Source organism: Drosophila tropicalis, unplaced genomic scaffold (assembly GCF_018151085.1).
Source record: "Drosophila tropicalis isolate 14030-0801.00 unplaced genomic scaffold, ASM1815108v1 contig_859, whole genome shotgun sequence".
Taxonomy (NCBI): domain Eukaryota; kingdom Metazoa; phylum Arthropoda; class Insecta; order Diptera; family Drosophilidae; genus Drosophila; species Drosophila tropicalis.
In genome coordinates, this window is record NW_027173353.1 from 8,211,830 (window position 1) to 8,226,636 (window position 14,807).

At 41.5% G+C, this 14,807-nt stretch overlaps 5 protein-coding genes across 6 annotated transcripts; 4 read left to right on the plus strand and 1 right to left on the minus strand.

Moving 5' to 3' along the window:
- The first annotated feature begins 423 nt into the window (after window positions 1-423).
- Window positions 424-2,609, plus strand: LOC137582549 (organic cation transporter protein-like). The gene is made up of 5 exons (XM_068297127.1): window positions 424-831; window positions 897-1,342; window positions 1,398-1,815; window positions 1,871-2,377; window positions 2,439-2,609. Exons 1-5 carry the CDS (start codon window positions 689-691, stop codon window positions 2,536-2,538), a joined length of 1,614 nt encoding a protein of 537 aa, XP_068153228.1. The 5' UTR covers window positions 424-688; the 3' UTR covers window positions 2,539-2,609.
- Window positions 2,610-2,835: 226 nt separating this feature from the next.
- On the plus strand, window positions 2,836-5,725 carry LOC137581749 (organic cation transporter-like protein). The gene is made up of 7 exons (XM_068296001.1): window positions 2,836-3,137; window positions 3,512-3,775; window positions 3,833-4,245; window positions 4,301-4,706; window positions 4,770-5,011; window positions 5,071-5,493; window positions 5,700-5,725. The coding sequence occupies exons 2-6, from the start codon at window positions 3,630-3,632 to the stop codon at window positions 5,484-5,486; spliced, it is 1,623 nt and encodes a 540-aa protein (XP_068152102.1). The 5' UTR covers window positions 2,836-3,137; window positions 3,512-3,629; the 3' UTR covers window positions 5,487-5,493; window positions 5,700-5,725.
- Window positions 5,726-5,865: 140 nt separating this feature from the next.
- LOC137581750 (organic cation transporter protein) lies at window positions 5,866-7,898 on the plus strand. The gene is made up of 6 exons (XM_068296002.1): window positions 5,866-6,066; window positions 6,129-6,276; window positions 6,337-6,595; window positions 6,663-7,071; window positions 7,135-7,641; window positions 7,702-7,898. The coding sequence occupies exons 1-6, from the start codon at window positions 5,924-5,926 to the stop codon at window positions 7,826-7,828; spliced, it is 1,593 nt and encodes a 530-aa protein (XP_068152103.1). The 5' UTR covers window positions 5,866-5,923; the 3' UTR covers window positions 7,829-7,898.
- A 1,170-nt stretch (window positions 7,899-9,068) lies between these two features.
- Window positions 9,069-11,350, plus strand: LOC137581748 (organic cation transporter protein-like). Its single transcript, XM_068296000.1, has 5 exons — window positions 9,069-9,311; window positions 9,387-9,832; window positions 9,887-10,304; window positions 10,365-10,871; window positions 10,945-11,350. Exons 1-5 carry the CDS (start codon window positions 9,169-9,171, stop codon window positions 11,069-11,071), a joined length of 1,641 nt encoding a protein of 546 aa, XP_068152101.1. The 5' UTR covers window positions 9,069-9,168; the 3' UTR covers window positions 11,072-11,350.
- A 43-nt stretch (window positions 11,351-11,393) lies between these two features.
- On the minus strand, window positions 11,394-14,763 carry unc-45 (unc-45 myosin chaperone). Of its 2 annotated transcripts, none has more exons than XM_068295998.1 (3): window positions 14,538-14,763; window positions 13,180-14,484; window positions 11,394-13,113 (listed from the first exon to the last, which is right to left on the minus strand). In XM_068295998.1, exons 2-3 carry the CDS (start codon window positions 14,459-14,461, stop codon window positions 11,546-11,548), a joined length of 2,850 nt encoding a protein of 949 aa, XP_068152099.1. In that variant the 5' UTR covers window positions 14,462-14,484; window positions 14,538-14,763; the 3' UTR covers window positions 11,394-11,545. The 2 variants fall into 2 exon arrangements, with proteins under 2 accessions (XP_068152099.1, XP_068152100.1); XM_068295999.1 differs by having other exon boundaries at window positions 13,180-14,496.
- Between the last annotated feature and the right edge of the window lie 44 nt (window positions 14,764-14,807).

Sequence of the window (14,807 nt, forward strand, 5' to 3'; positions counted from 1 at the left end):
GTTGCTTTTTACTTACTGGGCTCGTTACGCCACAAAGGCGGTTCTGATCATTATTAACAAATTGGCAGTTAGATAAACTTAAATGCTTATAATTTTGATACCCTGTAAAGTTATCAAAACATTGATTGAAATACGATCAAAGGAAGCTAATAAATAGAATCCAGGATTTGAAATAGCTTTCATGGCAAAAGAATTATCAAAAATTCTGTTTTTCCGCTTGACTTACAATTAGTTGAGATTCTTAACTGGTTTAGAATTTGATGGTTCTTGAAATAGCTTTTCAGACAACTTGCTATTGATCTAAAGATCATATCCAAAGTGAGGCAGAAACTGGCTGAAGGAGTATCTCAAAGTCGTCGATAATGGAATATAATTAGTTTTGAAGACAAGAAAAATGTTCATAAGTAACTTACTAACCGGAGAATGAACATCTGTATTTGAATGCCAGTTGACTTAGAAGTTTGACCAAATTGAATTATTATCGCCCAATGTGTTTTTATTTCCGAACGCGGTGTCAGTCTGTGTTTTACGGTTAAAGTGTTTTGTCCCAGCTGTTTTTTTTTCCATTAGTTTTCTTGATTGGTTTTCCTTTGTGGCTGTGAAAATCCGACAATTCGACAGTTGGCGATTTCATCTGCTTACAAGTGGCCGTTTCTTTGCTGCTAGTCCCATAGAATAATACGAGAATATGGACTTCGATCGCACTCTGGATAAGTGCGGACAGTTTGGGCGATTTCAAATTGTGATACTTTTACTCTATGGTTATACAAATTTACTTGGATCTTTGCATTATTTCTCTCAGACTCTTATAACGTTTACCCCAGAGCATTGGTAAGTACCTCAAATGGAAGAAAGCAAACAGAAATTGAAATTATTATAAATATTTTCTACTTTAGGTGCGCACACAATGATCTGAAAGATCTGACCATAGATGAGTTACGCCGAGTATACTTAAATATATCGGCTTCGTCCTGCATCCAGTTGGATAGGGTAGTCAATGGAACTGGAATAGCAGCCAAAGATGCCAAGTGTTCTAATTGGATATTCGATTATGAAAGTGACTACAAAAGCATCACAACTGAATTGAAATGGGTGTGTGATCAAGCTCATTTGCCAGCTGTGGGTCAATCGTTCTTCTTCATGGGCTCTGTAGTGGGAACTATAACATTTGGTTTCCTTTCGGATCACATTGGACGTTTGCCTGCTCTTCTGATGTCAACCTTGTCCGGAGCTCTGGGAGATTTCATCACGTCTTTTGTTCAAACATTGCCGTGGTTTGCCGTTTCTAGGTTTATCTCAGGACTCTCCACAGATACCATGTACTATTTAATGTACATTTTGGGTAAGTGACAAAAAGAGCCATTAGAATCTCATCTAATCCTTGAAAATGCCTTCAGTGTTCGAGTACCTTAGTCCCAAGCGTCGCACCTTTGGTCTTAACATCATACTCGCTGTCTTCTATTGCTTTGGTCTGATGACTTCTCCGTGGGCTGCCATTTGGATTGGCAATTGGCGTCAGTATCTATGGTTGGCTTCTCTGCCAGCTCTTGGTGTCCTAGCGTATCCTTTGCTGATCTGTGAAAGTGCCCAGTGGCTGTTGACCAAGAAGAAATACGATCGTGCTGTAGACTGCCTCAAGAAAGTGGCCAAGTTCAATGGTCGCAAAGTGGAAGATTCGGTTTTCGATGAGTTCGTAAAGCATTATCGCGAGAAGATGAACGAGGAGGAGAAGATAACCAAGCAGGTGGACACATTCCTGGGCATGTTCCGGACACCACGTTTGCGTCGCTTTACACTGACTTTGCTGTTGAAATCGTGAGTGAGATTGAGACGGGAAATTCAATATTCAATATGCCTTCTTGTTTCACAGAGTGATCATTACACTTTCCTGTGATGTGATCAATAGGAATATGGAGGGTCTGGGAACTTCTCCATTCAAACTCTTCTCCTTCACCTCAATTGTTTATTTGCCAGCTGGAATGACGATTCTCCTGCTTCAAAACCACATTGGACGCAAGGGAATGGCTTGTGGAGCACTTTTTGTGGGTGCCATTATAACAACAGTGACTGGCTTTCTAATAGCCCTATTCGATCCCAAGGATAATGCTATATTACTGGCCATAATGGTGGGACTGGGTCGCTTTGCCACCACTGTTTCCTTTGATGCTGAGATCCAATATGCCGCCGAAATCATACCAACTAGTGTGCGAGGGAGAGCTGTGTCCAATGTCCATGTGATTGGTTTGGCTTCCAGCGCATTATCCTTCTATGTGATCTACTTGGCCCAATTCTATAAGCCATTGCCATCCATATTTATAGGTACTTTAATGTTCTTAGGAGCCTTGCTATGTCTTACTTTGCCCGAGACTCTGGATAAGTAAGTCAAGTCATTGATATAAGATTGAAATTGAATGCTAATGAATTATTTTCGTTCTCAGAAAACTTCCGGAAAATTTGGCTGAAGGTGAAAATTTTGCTCTAAATGAGAGCTGTCTCTATTTTCCCTGTTTGAATCGAAAACAAGTAACTTCAGATTGATTTTGTTTCTTTGTGAATAAATGGCAAATTCATAGAAAATATGTATCAATCCGATCTATGCACAAAACAAATTGGTTGTGCAATTTTGATTATTATTATCATCGTCAGACTTTTAGATCCATTCGGCTCATGTCAACATGTCACCTAAAATACTTATAATCACATACATTGCATGCAAGCAAACTGAACGATCTTGCCATCTATATATTTATATATCTCCTAAGCCCCCTCCCCCTTTCTATTGGGGCTTTAAAATTTCGTTGCACTGCAAATCATTTTTGACTTTCATACCGATCGGTTGTCACTTTGCTTGAGTTGAGTTTACACTCTACAGAAATCTCTTTGTTATCGCCAAAATTCGTCGCTTGGGTTCTTGAGAGATTTTTGAGTACAAAGATTTGAGTTGATTTGCCATCGGATTCACTTGTTTTCGCCCAGTCAACAATTGCGTTTCATGTGCGTGAGTTCTGTGCAATGAATGGATCTATATAAAACCAGGAGAGTTTTTTCCATGACAATCATCAAAAGTTAACAAGGAGGCAATGCCCTAGCAGCAAGAAGAATAAACTTAAAGTATAATAAAATTGCTGCATTAAAAGGTGAGAAAACAAATCAAACAACTGAAGCTAGTAAAAAATGGTCGAGGCTTAAATTTTTGGAATCGAAATCGAACCTGGCACCAATGTTGAAACTTGAATCGTTAAAGTATATTTAATATTTTGTTACTTAAACTTTTGCCGCCCATACTTCAATTTGCACAAGTCCAGGTATTAGAAAACTTACTTACTGACTAAAATTCGCTTAATTTGCAATAATATTGTCAAAAAAAACAACGACCTACGTTAAGCAATTTGTTTTGTTCTATCCATGTCGTATATCGTCTACACGCCAACTTGTAGGAGGCTGTCGAAAGTCACTTAGAGAAACTGAAATCTTCCAGTTGCGTTTTAAGTAAGTCAAATTAAATTTGCAGTGAGACAAAGGCAATTAAAAGAAATTTATGTGAGCGAGGGAATCAGTGTCTTGATTTGCCGTCAGATTTCCCATTTCCATCCAGACTCGGGCTGAACGAGACACACACAACCGAAACAATGCTGGAGGTGGATAAAATCCTAGAGAAATGCGGCGATTTTCATCGAATGCAGTGGATAATGCTTTTGCTATTTTGTCTGATCAATTTGTTATCGGCCATGCATTATTATTCACAGACCATTATTAGTTTTGTGCCCACATACTGGTGAGTAATTTGATGGTTATAAAGTGAAATCTTGCTCAATTACTATGACTTGTCTAGGTGTGCAGATGGATTGACTGCAGATGAAAGTAGAGGAGATGCACCCGCTAAATCCAGTTGCCTGCCCTTGGATTACAATGGGAATAGTTCGACAGATACGTGTGCGATCTATAATTATGACTTATATATGGGCTATGAGAGTTATACCAGCGATATGAATTGGATTTGTGATCAAGCATGGAAGTTAACTCTGGGTCAATCAATGTTCTTTGTGGGCTCTGTGATTGGTACCCTCTCATTGGGCTATCTGGCCGATATAGTGGGCAGATTACCCATATTGATAGTGGCCAACGTTATAGCAATGTTGGGAAATCTACTGACCATTTGGGGTACAAATTTAATACTGTTCTGTACATTCCGCTTGATCTCGGGCTTTGCCACGGACAGCAATTTCGTCATGATGTACATCTTGGGTAAGTGAGTGTAGAGACATTTCCCATGGATTTGCCTAATAGTTTCGAATTTTAGTTATGGAATATCTGCGTCCTTCATTGCGTACCATAGGTCTGAGTCTTTGCATTGGCATCTTCTATTGCCTGGGCTCTATGTTGGCTCCATGGTTGGCCATTTTGGTGCAAAGTTGGCGTGGCTTCTTACTATGCACCTCGTTGCCGCTGCTTCTGGTGCCTCTCTTCTATTTCATAGTACCCGAAAGTGTGCAATGGTTAATCTCGAAGCAGAAATACGATCATGCCGTGGCCTGCCTCAAACGTGTGGCCCAAATCAATGGCCGCCAGGTGAATCAATCTCATTTTGAAGAGTTCATTGAAGAGTGCAAATTCAGTCAACAGCATACAAAGTGCACACCGAATCTCTTGGATCTCTTCAATACATCGAGATTGCGTCGTCATACATTGATATTGTTTTTCAAATCGTGAGACCCACCCAAAAACAAGAGAAACAATTTAATGTATATATATATTGTTGGTTTTTTTAGCATGGTCATCACCCTCTGCTATGATGCCGTTTCCCGCAATGTTCAGGGTCTTGGCATTTCGCCATTTGTGATGTTCTCGCTGAGTGCCACCACGATATTGCCAGCCTGTCTATTGCTCATTGCTCTGCAAGATCGCATTGGTAGGAAGGCAATGGCATCCATGTCATTGCTATTGAGTGGCATTTTCATATCGGTAACGGGCTGCATACTCTTCGCCGCGGCCACCAATACCAGCGAGAAAAGTAAGAAAGGGTATTTTCAGTTAATTTTAAGATTATTCATTTCCTTTTTCCCGTTTTAGCCACCACTCTGCTGGTTTCTCTCTCTGTTATTGGCCGATTTGGTGTGACAGTGGCCTACAATTCAGGAGCCCAATATGCCACTGAACTGATACCGACTTGTGTGCGAGGACAGGGCGTGGCAGCTGTACATGTGGCTGGCTATGCTTTTACCTTCTTCAGCGCCTTTATCCTTTACACTCGCAGCATATTTCCGCCATTGCCAGAGGTGATCTTGGGAGTGATCTCTTTGCTGGGAGCTGGCCTGTGTCTGCTGCTCCCCGAAACATTGAATCGCACCTTGCCCACATCGTTGGAGGATGGTGAGAACTTTGGCAAAAACGATCGTTGGTTTACGTTTAGTTTTATTGAGCGACGTTCTCAATCGGCAACTACATTGCAATCAAATTCTGGAATGGAATCAACACTCCACTTTTAATTAGTTAGTAAGTTAGTCAAGTCAAGCGAAAGTTTGTGATATTCAAGTCATGTGTGTGATCAAATATAATAAAGTTTATATACACTAATGCCTGATGTTAGCCCTAGCTACAGCCCACCCCACAATATAAAAGTACAGACCTCAGGGCTTTATCTATATGCCCGTGACAAATATAATAAAAGTGGAATCTAAGCCCATTTATGTAAATTTTAGAACACCTAGGTAGCAGACGCCTGATAATGGAAATGCAAACATCATCCCGTTGGCCATATGTGTTTTTATTCGACGTTCGCTTAGAGATATATCCAAGATATTGCGGCGTCTACTATAGATCTATATAGATCGTGGTACATATGGCTATTTTCTAGTCTCTCGTTAAGCAGTTGCGGGCCAACAAGCAATGAGAAAGGTGGACCCTGGAGACATTGCATAGAATAATGGACTTCGAAAGGGTATTGGATAAATGTGGAAGCTTTGGACGCTATCAGTTGATATTGCTGATACTCTATGGCTACACAAATATCTTATCGTCGATGCACTATTTCTCACAAACCATCATTAGTTTTACACCAGCACACAGGTGAGTGAAAGTACTGAACGGTGATTAGAAAGTAGTTGGAAATGTTGTCCCTTTTCTTGCAGTTGTGTTCCCCCCCAGGACCTTTATCCTTTTGGATCAAATGTGTCAATACAAAGTTGCAGTTTCATAGATTTAAGTGATCAGAATGAGTACCAATGCAATCAATGGGATTACGAACTGGAAAGTGGCTATACAAGCATCACAACAGAAGTAAGCCTAAAAGTAGACCATGGAAAATATTAAAACTAACCCTTTGAAATATTCTTTCAGATGAACTGGATCTGCGAGGATGGCTATAAATTGGCTGTGGGTCAATCATTTTTCTTTGTGGGCTCCGTTTTGGGTACAATATTCTTTGGCTATCTGGCTGATCGTATTGGCCGTTTGCCAGCTTGCATCTTAACCACTTTGACTGGAGCTTTGGGCGACTTTCTTACATCATTTGTCAGTTCATTGCCTTTGTTTTCCATAACACGCTTTATATCAGGCCTATCCACAGATACTCAGTATATGTTGATGTATATTCTGGGTAAGTTAATACTAAACAGTTCTTAATTTTTTCGTTTATTCATTATATATTCATTGCATTCGTTTAGTCTTTGAGTACCTGAGTCCCAAACGCCGAACATTTGGGCTGAATATTGTGCTGGCTTGTTTCTATAGTGTTGGCCTGATGATATCTCCGTGGATAGCCATTTGGGTGGGCACCTGGCGTAGGTATCTCTGGGCTGCCTCATTGCCAGCTTTGGGTGTTCTACTCTATCCCTGTGTGCTCTTCGAGAGTGCCGAATGGCTGCTGACCAAAGGCAAATTCGAAAAGGCCACACAAACATTGAAACGCATAGCCAAGATCAATGGCCGCCAAGTGGACGAATCGGTATTTGATGAGTTCATCAAGCATTATCGCGAGAAAATGAACAGTCAACAGGAAACCTCTGATACATTTATGGGAATGCTAAGGACACCAAGATTGAGAAAGTTTACCATCATTCTTTTCCTCAAGTCGTAAGTTTTCTTTTAGATTATAATTTGTTATTATATTTCATTGGGTTTTAATTACATTTTCAGAGCGATCATCACAGTGGCCTTTGATATAGTTAGTCGTAATATGGAAGGAGTGGGCACTTCTCCCTTCAAACTCTTCTCCTACACTGGCATAGTGTATTTGCCCGCCGGCTTTACCATTATCTTATTGCAAAATATCATAGGACGCAAGGGTATGGCTTGTGCCACACTGTTGGGTGGAGCAATCACTACAGCTGTCACTGGCTACATGGTGGCCACATTGGATCCGGCAAATCATGCTCTGGTCTTGGCTCTAATGGTCGGTCTTGGACGCTATGGTGTGGTCTTGGCCTATGATGCTGAAGCACAATATGCGGCTGAGATCATACCGACAAGTGTTCGAGGACGAGGACTTTCGAATATTCATGTAGTCGGTTATGCTTGCGGTTTCTGCAGTTCGTATATTATCTTCCTGGGAACCATTTTTAAGCCTTTACCTTCGATATTTATAAGCATATTGCTATTCATTGGAGCTGCCCTGTGTCTCACATTACCAGAGACTTTGAGAAAGTGAGTTTCGCCACTACTTGAAAATGAGGGAGATAATTTAAATGTGTCTTTTTATTTTAGGAAACTTCCACAAACTCTGGCCGATGGTGAGGCATTTGGTGTTGGTGAAAAATGGTATTTCTTTCCCTGTTTCCATCGAAAGACTGAGACCCCCGTTGAGGAGGCCATAGAGCAGAAGAAGTTTTAATATGAAACCTAACAAATTATGTGATTAAATTATAAATAATAAAGCTTCTTTTTATATACGTACAAATGTACCCACCTACTTGTATTTGCTTAAGTAATTGTTTAAAGGCCAATATACTTAGTTTTATTTGCCCAGAGATTGGGAGTATAAAACAAAGAGATGCCTTCTAAAGAATTGAATGAACAGGCAATAACTTTTCAATTATATCCGCCAGATATATAAAACTAAGACCATGTTAATCCTTACCGCAAATAAGTTAAGCCCCATTGTTGGAAACAAAGTAGAGTTTATTATTATTTTGTTGTTTACCATTGCCCAGTGGCGGATTTATAGCGATGAGTGGCATTAGAAGCCCCTTTATTGCGTCTCACAAAGAAACGAAAATTCCTTCGTTTTTAAATATTTGTTTACACAACTTTTCTGTGTTTCTCCCACATGCTTAATATATTGTCCCTGATCTATACGCCCTGTTGCCTTTGATTAGATCCGCCACTGTATTTATCTAAATTGTTTGCGGCTTTATTCATAATTTATGTTTGCGATTACGAGTTTTTGGTGTATCGTAACGAGTTTTCATTTTACAATTGATACAATCAGACTGCGAGGCAATTCTCTTGAGAGGCTTCGGTCTGGACAATTTCACAATGCGACTTTATTGTGCAATCTATATCTATACTAGATACTATAAACATGTCTGGCCAGAAGTAATCCTCCTGACTTTATACAGGCGTGACTTACAGAGTACTCAAAACATTTTTAGGCCTATAAATCTAAGACACGTTAAGTAAACTAAATCCAAACGTTCTACGAATGTATAAACATCAACATCAAGTCGGTCGCATTTTGACCAAGTTAAATGCCTGATAAGCATTACCAAAAACATACGCAAATTGCAGCCACTAAGCCGATCCCTACGTTTTACCCACTTTCCTCATGTTTTGATTGTAAAGTCACTAACTAAAAATTTATACGAAAGGCGCCATTGTTTGATCCAATAACTCAGAAGTCTGAGTTACGGCATCCGAATTCAAGGTGTTCTGTACTCGCTTCGAATCAGAGTGTTTGCCAGCGGATCAACACATTATTATCTTAGCATCACGCCTCAAAAAAACCCACAAAAAGAGCAAGATACACAATTCTTTTGTTACTAATCACACATTCTAATCAGCGGAATGGATATCTCTATATCTCTATAAAAGACAGCTACTGTATGAATCGTGCGTCAAAATCAGAATCGAGTGGGCAGAATGTAGTTGATTTCATCCCAAAAAAGAGAATATTTTGTTTATCAACTAAAGAAAAAGAAAAATAGGAAAACGAATTGTAGAAAATCTATAAGAATGGATTTCGATAGGGTCTTGGACAAGTGTGGGAGCTTTGGGCGTTTTCAATTTGTTATATTGATTCTATACGGTTATACAAATGTTTTGAGCTCTTTGCATTATTTTTCCCAAACGCTTGTGACTTTTACTCCAGAACATTGGTAAGAATCCATTGACAGCCACAATGAAGATGTTTGTCAAGATACATTCCCCATTTCTCTGTCTCTCAATCTTAGGTGTTCACATGATGACATACGGGAATTGAGTGTAGAAGAAGTTCGTTCCATTTATGCCAATGTAACCCATTCTTCTTGCACGGTTCTGAGCGGAGTCGTGAATGGTTCTGGCATTGCAGCCGATGAAGGAATCTGCAGTGATTGGATATTCGATTATGAAAGTGACTACAAAAGCATCACAACTGAATTGAAATGGGTGTGCGATCAAGCTCATTTGCCAGCTGTTGGTCAGTCGTTCTTCTTCATGGGCTCTGTAGTGGGTACCATATCATTTGGTTTCCTCTCGGATCACATTGGACGATTGCCCGCCCTTCTGATGTCAACCTTGTCCGGAGCTCTGGGAGATTTCCTGACATCGTTTGTGAATTCGTTGCCTGGATTCGCCGCCTGCAGATTTGTCTCAGGTCTTTCAACAGATACCATGTACTATTTGATGTACATTTTGGGTAAGTGACAAAAAGAGCCATTAGAATCTATCTAATCTTCAAATATCCCTTCAGTGTTCGAGTACCTTAGTCCCAAGCGCCGCACCTTTGGTCTTAACATCATTCTCGCTGTCTTCTATTGTTTTGGTCTGATGACTTCTCCGTGGGCTGCCATTTGGATTGGCAATTGGCGTCAGTATCTATGGTTAGCTTCTCTGCCTGCTCTTGGTGTGCTAGCGTATCCTTTGCTGATCTGTGAAAGTGCCCAGTGGCTGTTGACCAAGAAGAAATACGATCGGGCTGTAGATTGCCTCAAGAAAGTGGCCAAGTTCAATGGTCGCAAAGTGGAAGATTCGGTTTTCGATGAGTTCGTTAAACATTATCGCGAGAAGATGAACGAGGAGGAGAAGATAACCAAGCAGGTGGACACATTCATGGGCATGTTCCGGACACCACGTTTGCGTCGCTTCACACTGACTTTGCTGTTAAAATCGTGAGTTAAATGATGAATTAGCAAAGACAAAGCAAAACTCACTTTATCTACTCCTTTTAGGGTGATAATTACTCTATCCTACGATGTGATCAATAGGAATATGGAGGGTCTGGGTACATCACCATTCAAACTCTTCTCTTTCACCTCGTGTGTATATTTACCCGCCGGATTCACAATTCTACTTCTGCAGAATCGCATTGGACGCAAGGGAATGGCTTGTGGAGCACTCTTTGTGGGTGCCATTATAACCACAGTCACTGGCTTTCTAATAGCCTTTCTAGATCCAAATGAGAACGCTGTCCTACTGGCCATAATGGTGGGATTGGGTCGTTTCGGCACCACCGTTTCCTATGATGCTGAGATTCAATATGCCGCCGAAATTATACCAACCAGTGTTCGAGGGAGAGCCGTCTCCAATGTCCATGTGGTGGGATTGGCCTCCAGTTCGTTGGCATTCTATGTGATCTATTTGGCTCAGTTTTATAAGCCCTTGCCTTCGATCTTCATCAGTTGCCTGATGTTCTTTGGTTCCGGTTTGTGTCTGACACTGCCCGAAACCCTCAATAAGTAAGTCGCAAGATAAGAGATAAGAGATAAGAGAAAAGGAGTTTTTACTAACCTTTTGTGATTTTCTTTTTAGAAAATTACCTGAAAATTTGGCCGATGGTGAACGCTTTGCAATGAATGAAAGTTGCTTCTACTTCCCATGCTTTCACAAGCGTCGCGAGAGCTTGACCCAAACGGCGGATTATAAGTCTGAAATTTAACTGAAGAACCGAAAAACTGATTACCCTTTGGAATACTTTTACAACCTGAAGATGAGCTTAACTTGAAGTTGGTTCTTTCTGCAACTAAATGGTCTGATAAGCGTTACTGATGTAAAGAGTACATAGTAATTAACCACTTAACCGTTATAACACTCTTTTATATACTATTCTATTATTATATATTCATATATATCCAAAGAGAACTGGTAATAATGTAAACTGAAAACTATTATGTACCTTTGCTTACTCTCAAAAGGTATAAATAAATAAAAAAATTAACATATATTTCCAAATTAAATCAATTCGAAAATGACGATCGATATTCAGTTTGAAAAACAAAACACTTTTTAGTGGAATTTAATAAATAAATTCGTACAATTAAATTAGAGAAGACATTTTTAAGTACACTTTAAGAAGTAATTAGATGACAGATGAAGGCAATATTATAAAAATGATCTGAAATGATCTTGAAACTTAATCTTCTTCTGTAATTTCAGTGATTTTGGCACTCTCTTTAAAGACATCGGGAATCTCGGCCTCATCGGATCTCTCGATGATGCGATATTTCTCTGCAGCGGCCAGGCACTGAATGGCCACTTCTCGGGCCTTGGAGCGCGTCTCGTCTGGCAGCTGGCCAAGACCACTGAGCAGTTCCATAATGTCTGTGTCGAATAGTTTCTTTGCAATCTCTTCGCCGGCATTGATCATGTTAAGAATTACCACAATGCCACGATGTTGAACTGCTGGACTTGGATTGGCAATAAGAGTGTGCAAAACGTCCAGCCAACTGGCAATGGCCAAGATCTTTTCGCAACACTTGACCGAAACCGAGGTGAGCATGGCCAAGGCACCGGCACACGCCATGGCCGTCTCTTCATCCTCATCCTCGCAAAGAAGAGCCAAAAATTTCACACGATCATTGTCTCCTTCGAACATTTTGACCACATCTTCGGACATGACCAGGTTGCATAGACATTGTGCTGCCGCCCGTGTAAGATATAGATGATCCTCCATGAGATAGAACTCAATTTTCGATATGCCCTGCTCCTTGATGATGCGTTGTCGCACACTCTCATTCATGCTGGCCAAATTGGTCAGACCCATCAGTGATTCAAAGTTCTCCAGGGCCGTGCAGTCTTGATGCAAAAGGTTCAGCAGCGGACGAATAACATCCAATGAACGTTGTCCACTGAATGCCACCTCTGGGTTAATGGTAATGCCAATTCTGGCCAGAGCCTGGCAAGCGTGACGTTTACCCTTGTCGGTGCCATCCAATGCAAGGCGCAACAATGTCTTGACGCCACCATCCTGGACCACTTTTCCCCTGAGTTCGCGCAGACCGCAAACAGCATTCAGCACTCTGGCTATCAATTCCTGGGAATTGTGACTTTCAGTCTTGGCCAGAGAGCACAGGGCCGTGGTAATGCCCTCATTGGCCAGAACGGTTATACGTTTGTTTATGAAGTCGACATCGTCCAGTTCGTGCTCTTCGGGGATATGATGCTTGGCAAATTTGGCAAGTTCCACCATCTCAGGCAGTAATTCCTGCTTCTCGTAGGCATTACATAGATTCACAAAGGTCGTGACCACACCATACAAGCATGACTGATCGCCGGCACGAGCCAAATCCATGAGGGCATGTATCGATGCCTTGTCCTCAATTAGTTTCTCCTTGCACTCGGCATCCAAGGTGAGATAGGCAAGGCCATCGGCAGCCCAACGACGAATATCCTTGTCTTTGCCCGGCTTGATAAGGAATCTGCGACACGCTTCGGCCAGCTTTAGGGCTGCACCATCGCCAAAGGGTCTTATGGCAGCATCCTGACCTCCGTAGCTGCCCAATTTACATAGACCAACCAAAGCTCTCACACGAATTCCATCATTTTTCGAGTGATATAATCTCTTTAATATATCCACTCCCTGTTCACATAAGGCTTTGGCTTTGTCCTTCTTTGAGGACGCCGCAATGAGGCACTCGCAGGCCACACGCTGCTGCAACATGTCATCCGTGGTGGCCATAGCCAGGATCATTTGAAGAATTCCTGTAAAAAAAAAACATAGGTAAGATGACTTTATCTATTAGTAGTCAGTTCTATTTGTTCACTTACCATCTCTGGCAATAATTTGATTGCCCACATCTAGGGGACCACTCAGCAACGAGGTAATGGCTACTGTGACACGCACCTTGGACTCCATATCAGGGGACAATAGCTTATCCTTAATAAACTCATCGATTTGGTCTGTAAAGCGTTGCTTGGCCTCATCGTAGTACATATTCTCATAGATTCTGGCCAGGCATACCGAAGCAATCGTCGACGTGGACGATGTAATTTCCATAGCACTTTCATACTTGTAGTCCTCCAATTCTGAGCAAACCTCAAGTAAACGGCACAGACCTCTAATCTCCACTAGACGTTCGGCCCACTCCAAGGCCGAGTAGTGGACATTTCTAGTAATAAGTTCAATTATTGCATCTCGAGCCGGACCCGATATTGTGCGATCCGTAATGCTATAGACCATACAGGTGAGCAGAGTATCAATCTCTCGATTGTTTTTCGAGCACAACTCTTTGTTCGGTTTGGAATCGGGTTTATTCTTCAATCCTGACAATGCATTGATGATCGTCTGCAGGCAATATTGGGCAGTGGCCACACAATCCTCGTGTTTCTGGTCAAGAACCCGCATGAACCACGGAATGCCCAGCTCCTGGAGCACTGCCTTGGTGCGATCAACACTCTGATCACAGAGAGCGGCCACCACTCGTACCATGTTCACATAGATATCAGCATCCTTTTCCAATTTAGCCAATGTGGCCACTTTCGCAACACACTGCTCCTTGAAGAGAAGTTCTGCTCCAGTTGATTCCTTGGCTAGAACCACCAAATTGTTGGCAGCCGATCGACGCTTTTCAATGGGGGCGCCAAAGTCAAATGTCAGCTCCATCATTTGCTTCACCTTGGTTGATGTTTTGGCATTACGAGCCGCACGTTCCTCCACTATCACATGGAGTCTTTGCAGCAATGGCTGCACACTTTTATTGCCTGGGTCAGATTTGAACAGTGTGGTGGCATCTTTGTAGGCTTCTTCGAACTTCTCCAACGATTCATATGCCTGGGCGCGGCGGAAGAGTGCTTTCGGGTCATTTGGGGACAAACGCAATGATTCTGTACAGTCGTCCACAGCTTTGTCGTACTGCTCCAGTTTCAAATAGGCAGCTGCTCGATTTTTATAGAAGACAGGCAACTCTTTGTGTTGCTGCGGTGCTCCCAATTTGATTGCCAGACCATATTGCTGCACTGCCTCCGCCCATTTGGCTGCCTTGAATGCCTCGTTGCCGTTGTCCTTAAAACCTGTGGCTGAGGATTCCTCACTGCTGATTGTATTTGTCATGGTTAAAGTTGCAACCTTAATGTCTGTTGAGTAAACTTTTTAATTCAATTTTTGCTATTTTTCTTAAATGACTCACCTCACGTTTTGTCCTAAATTCTGCTTGCCAGAAGACAGAAACTTCTCGATCTTGTTAGCTCACAACACACACACACGGTAGAAAATCTTCAGCCGGAAAATCAAGCACGCTGTGTGGGGAATTTTCACTCAACTAAAAGCAGATGTTCTATATATAAACATTCAAATTCAAAAAAAGGAAAACCAAAATAGTTGCAACAGTTGTTTGACATCAGCTGTGAAATCAAATACAATTCGAGTGAGGAGGCTGCCAACTGCTTGTATGTTGATC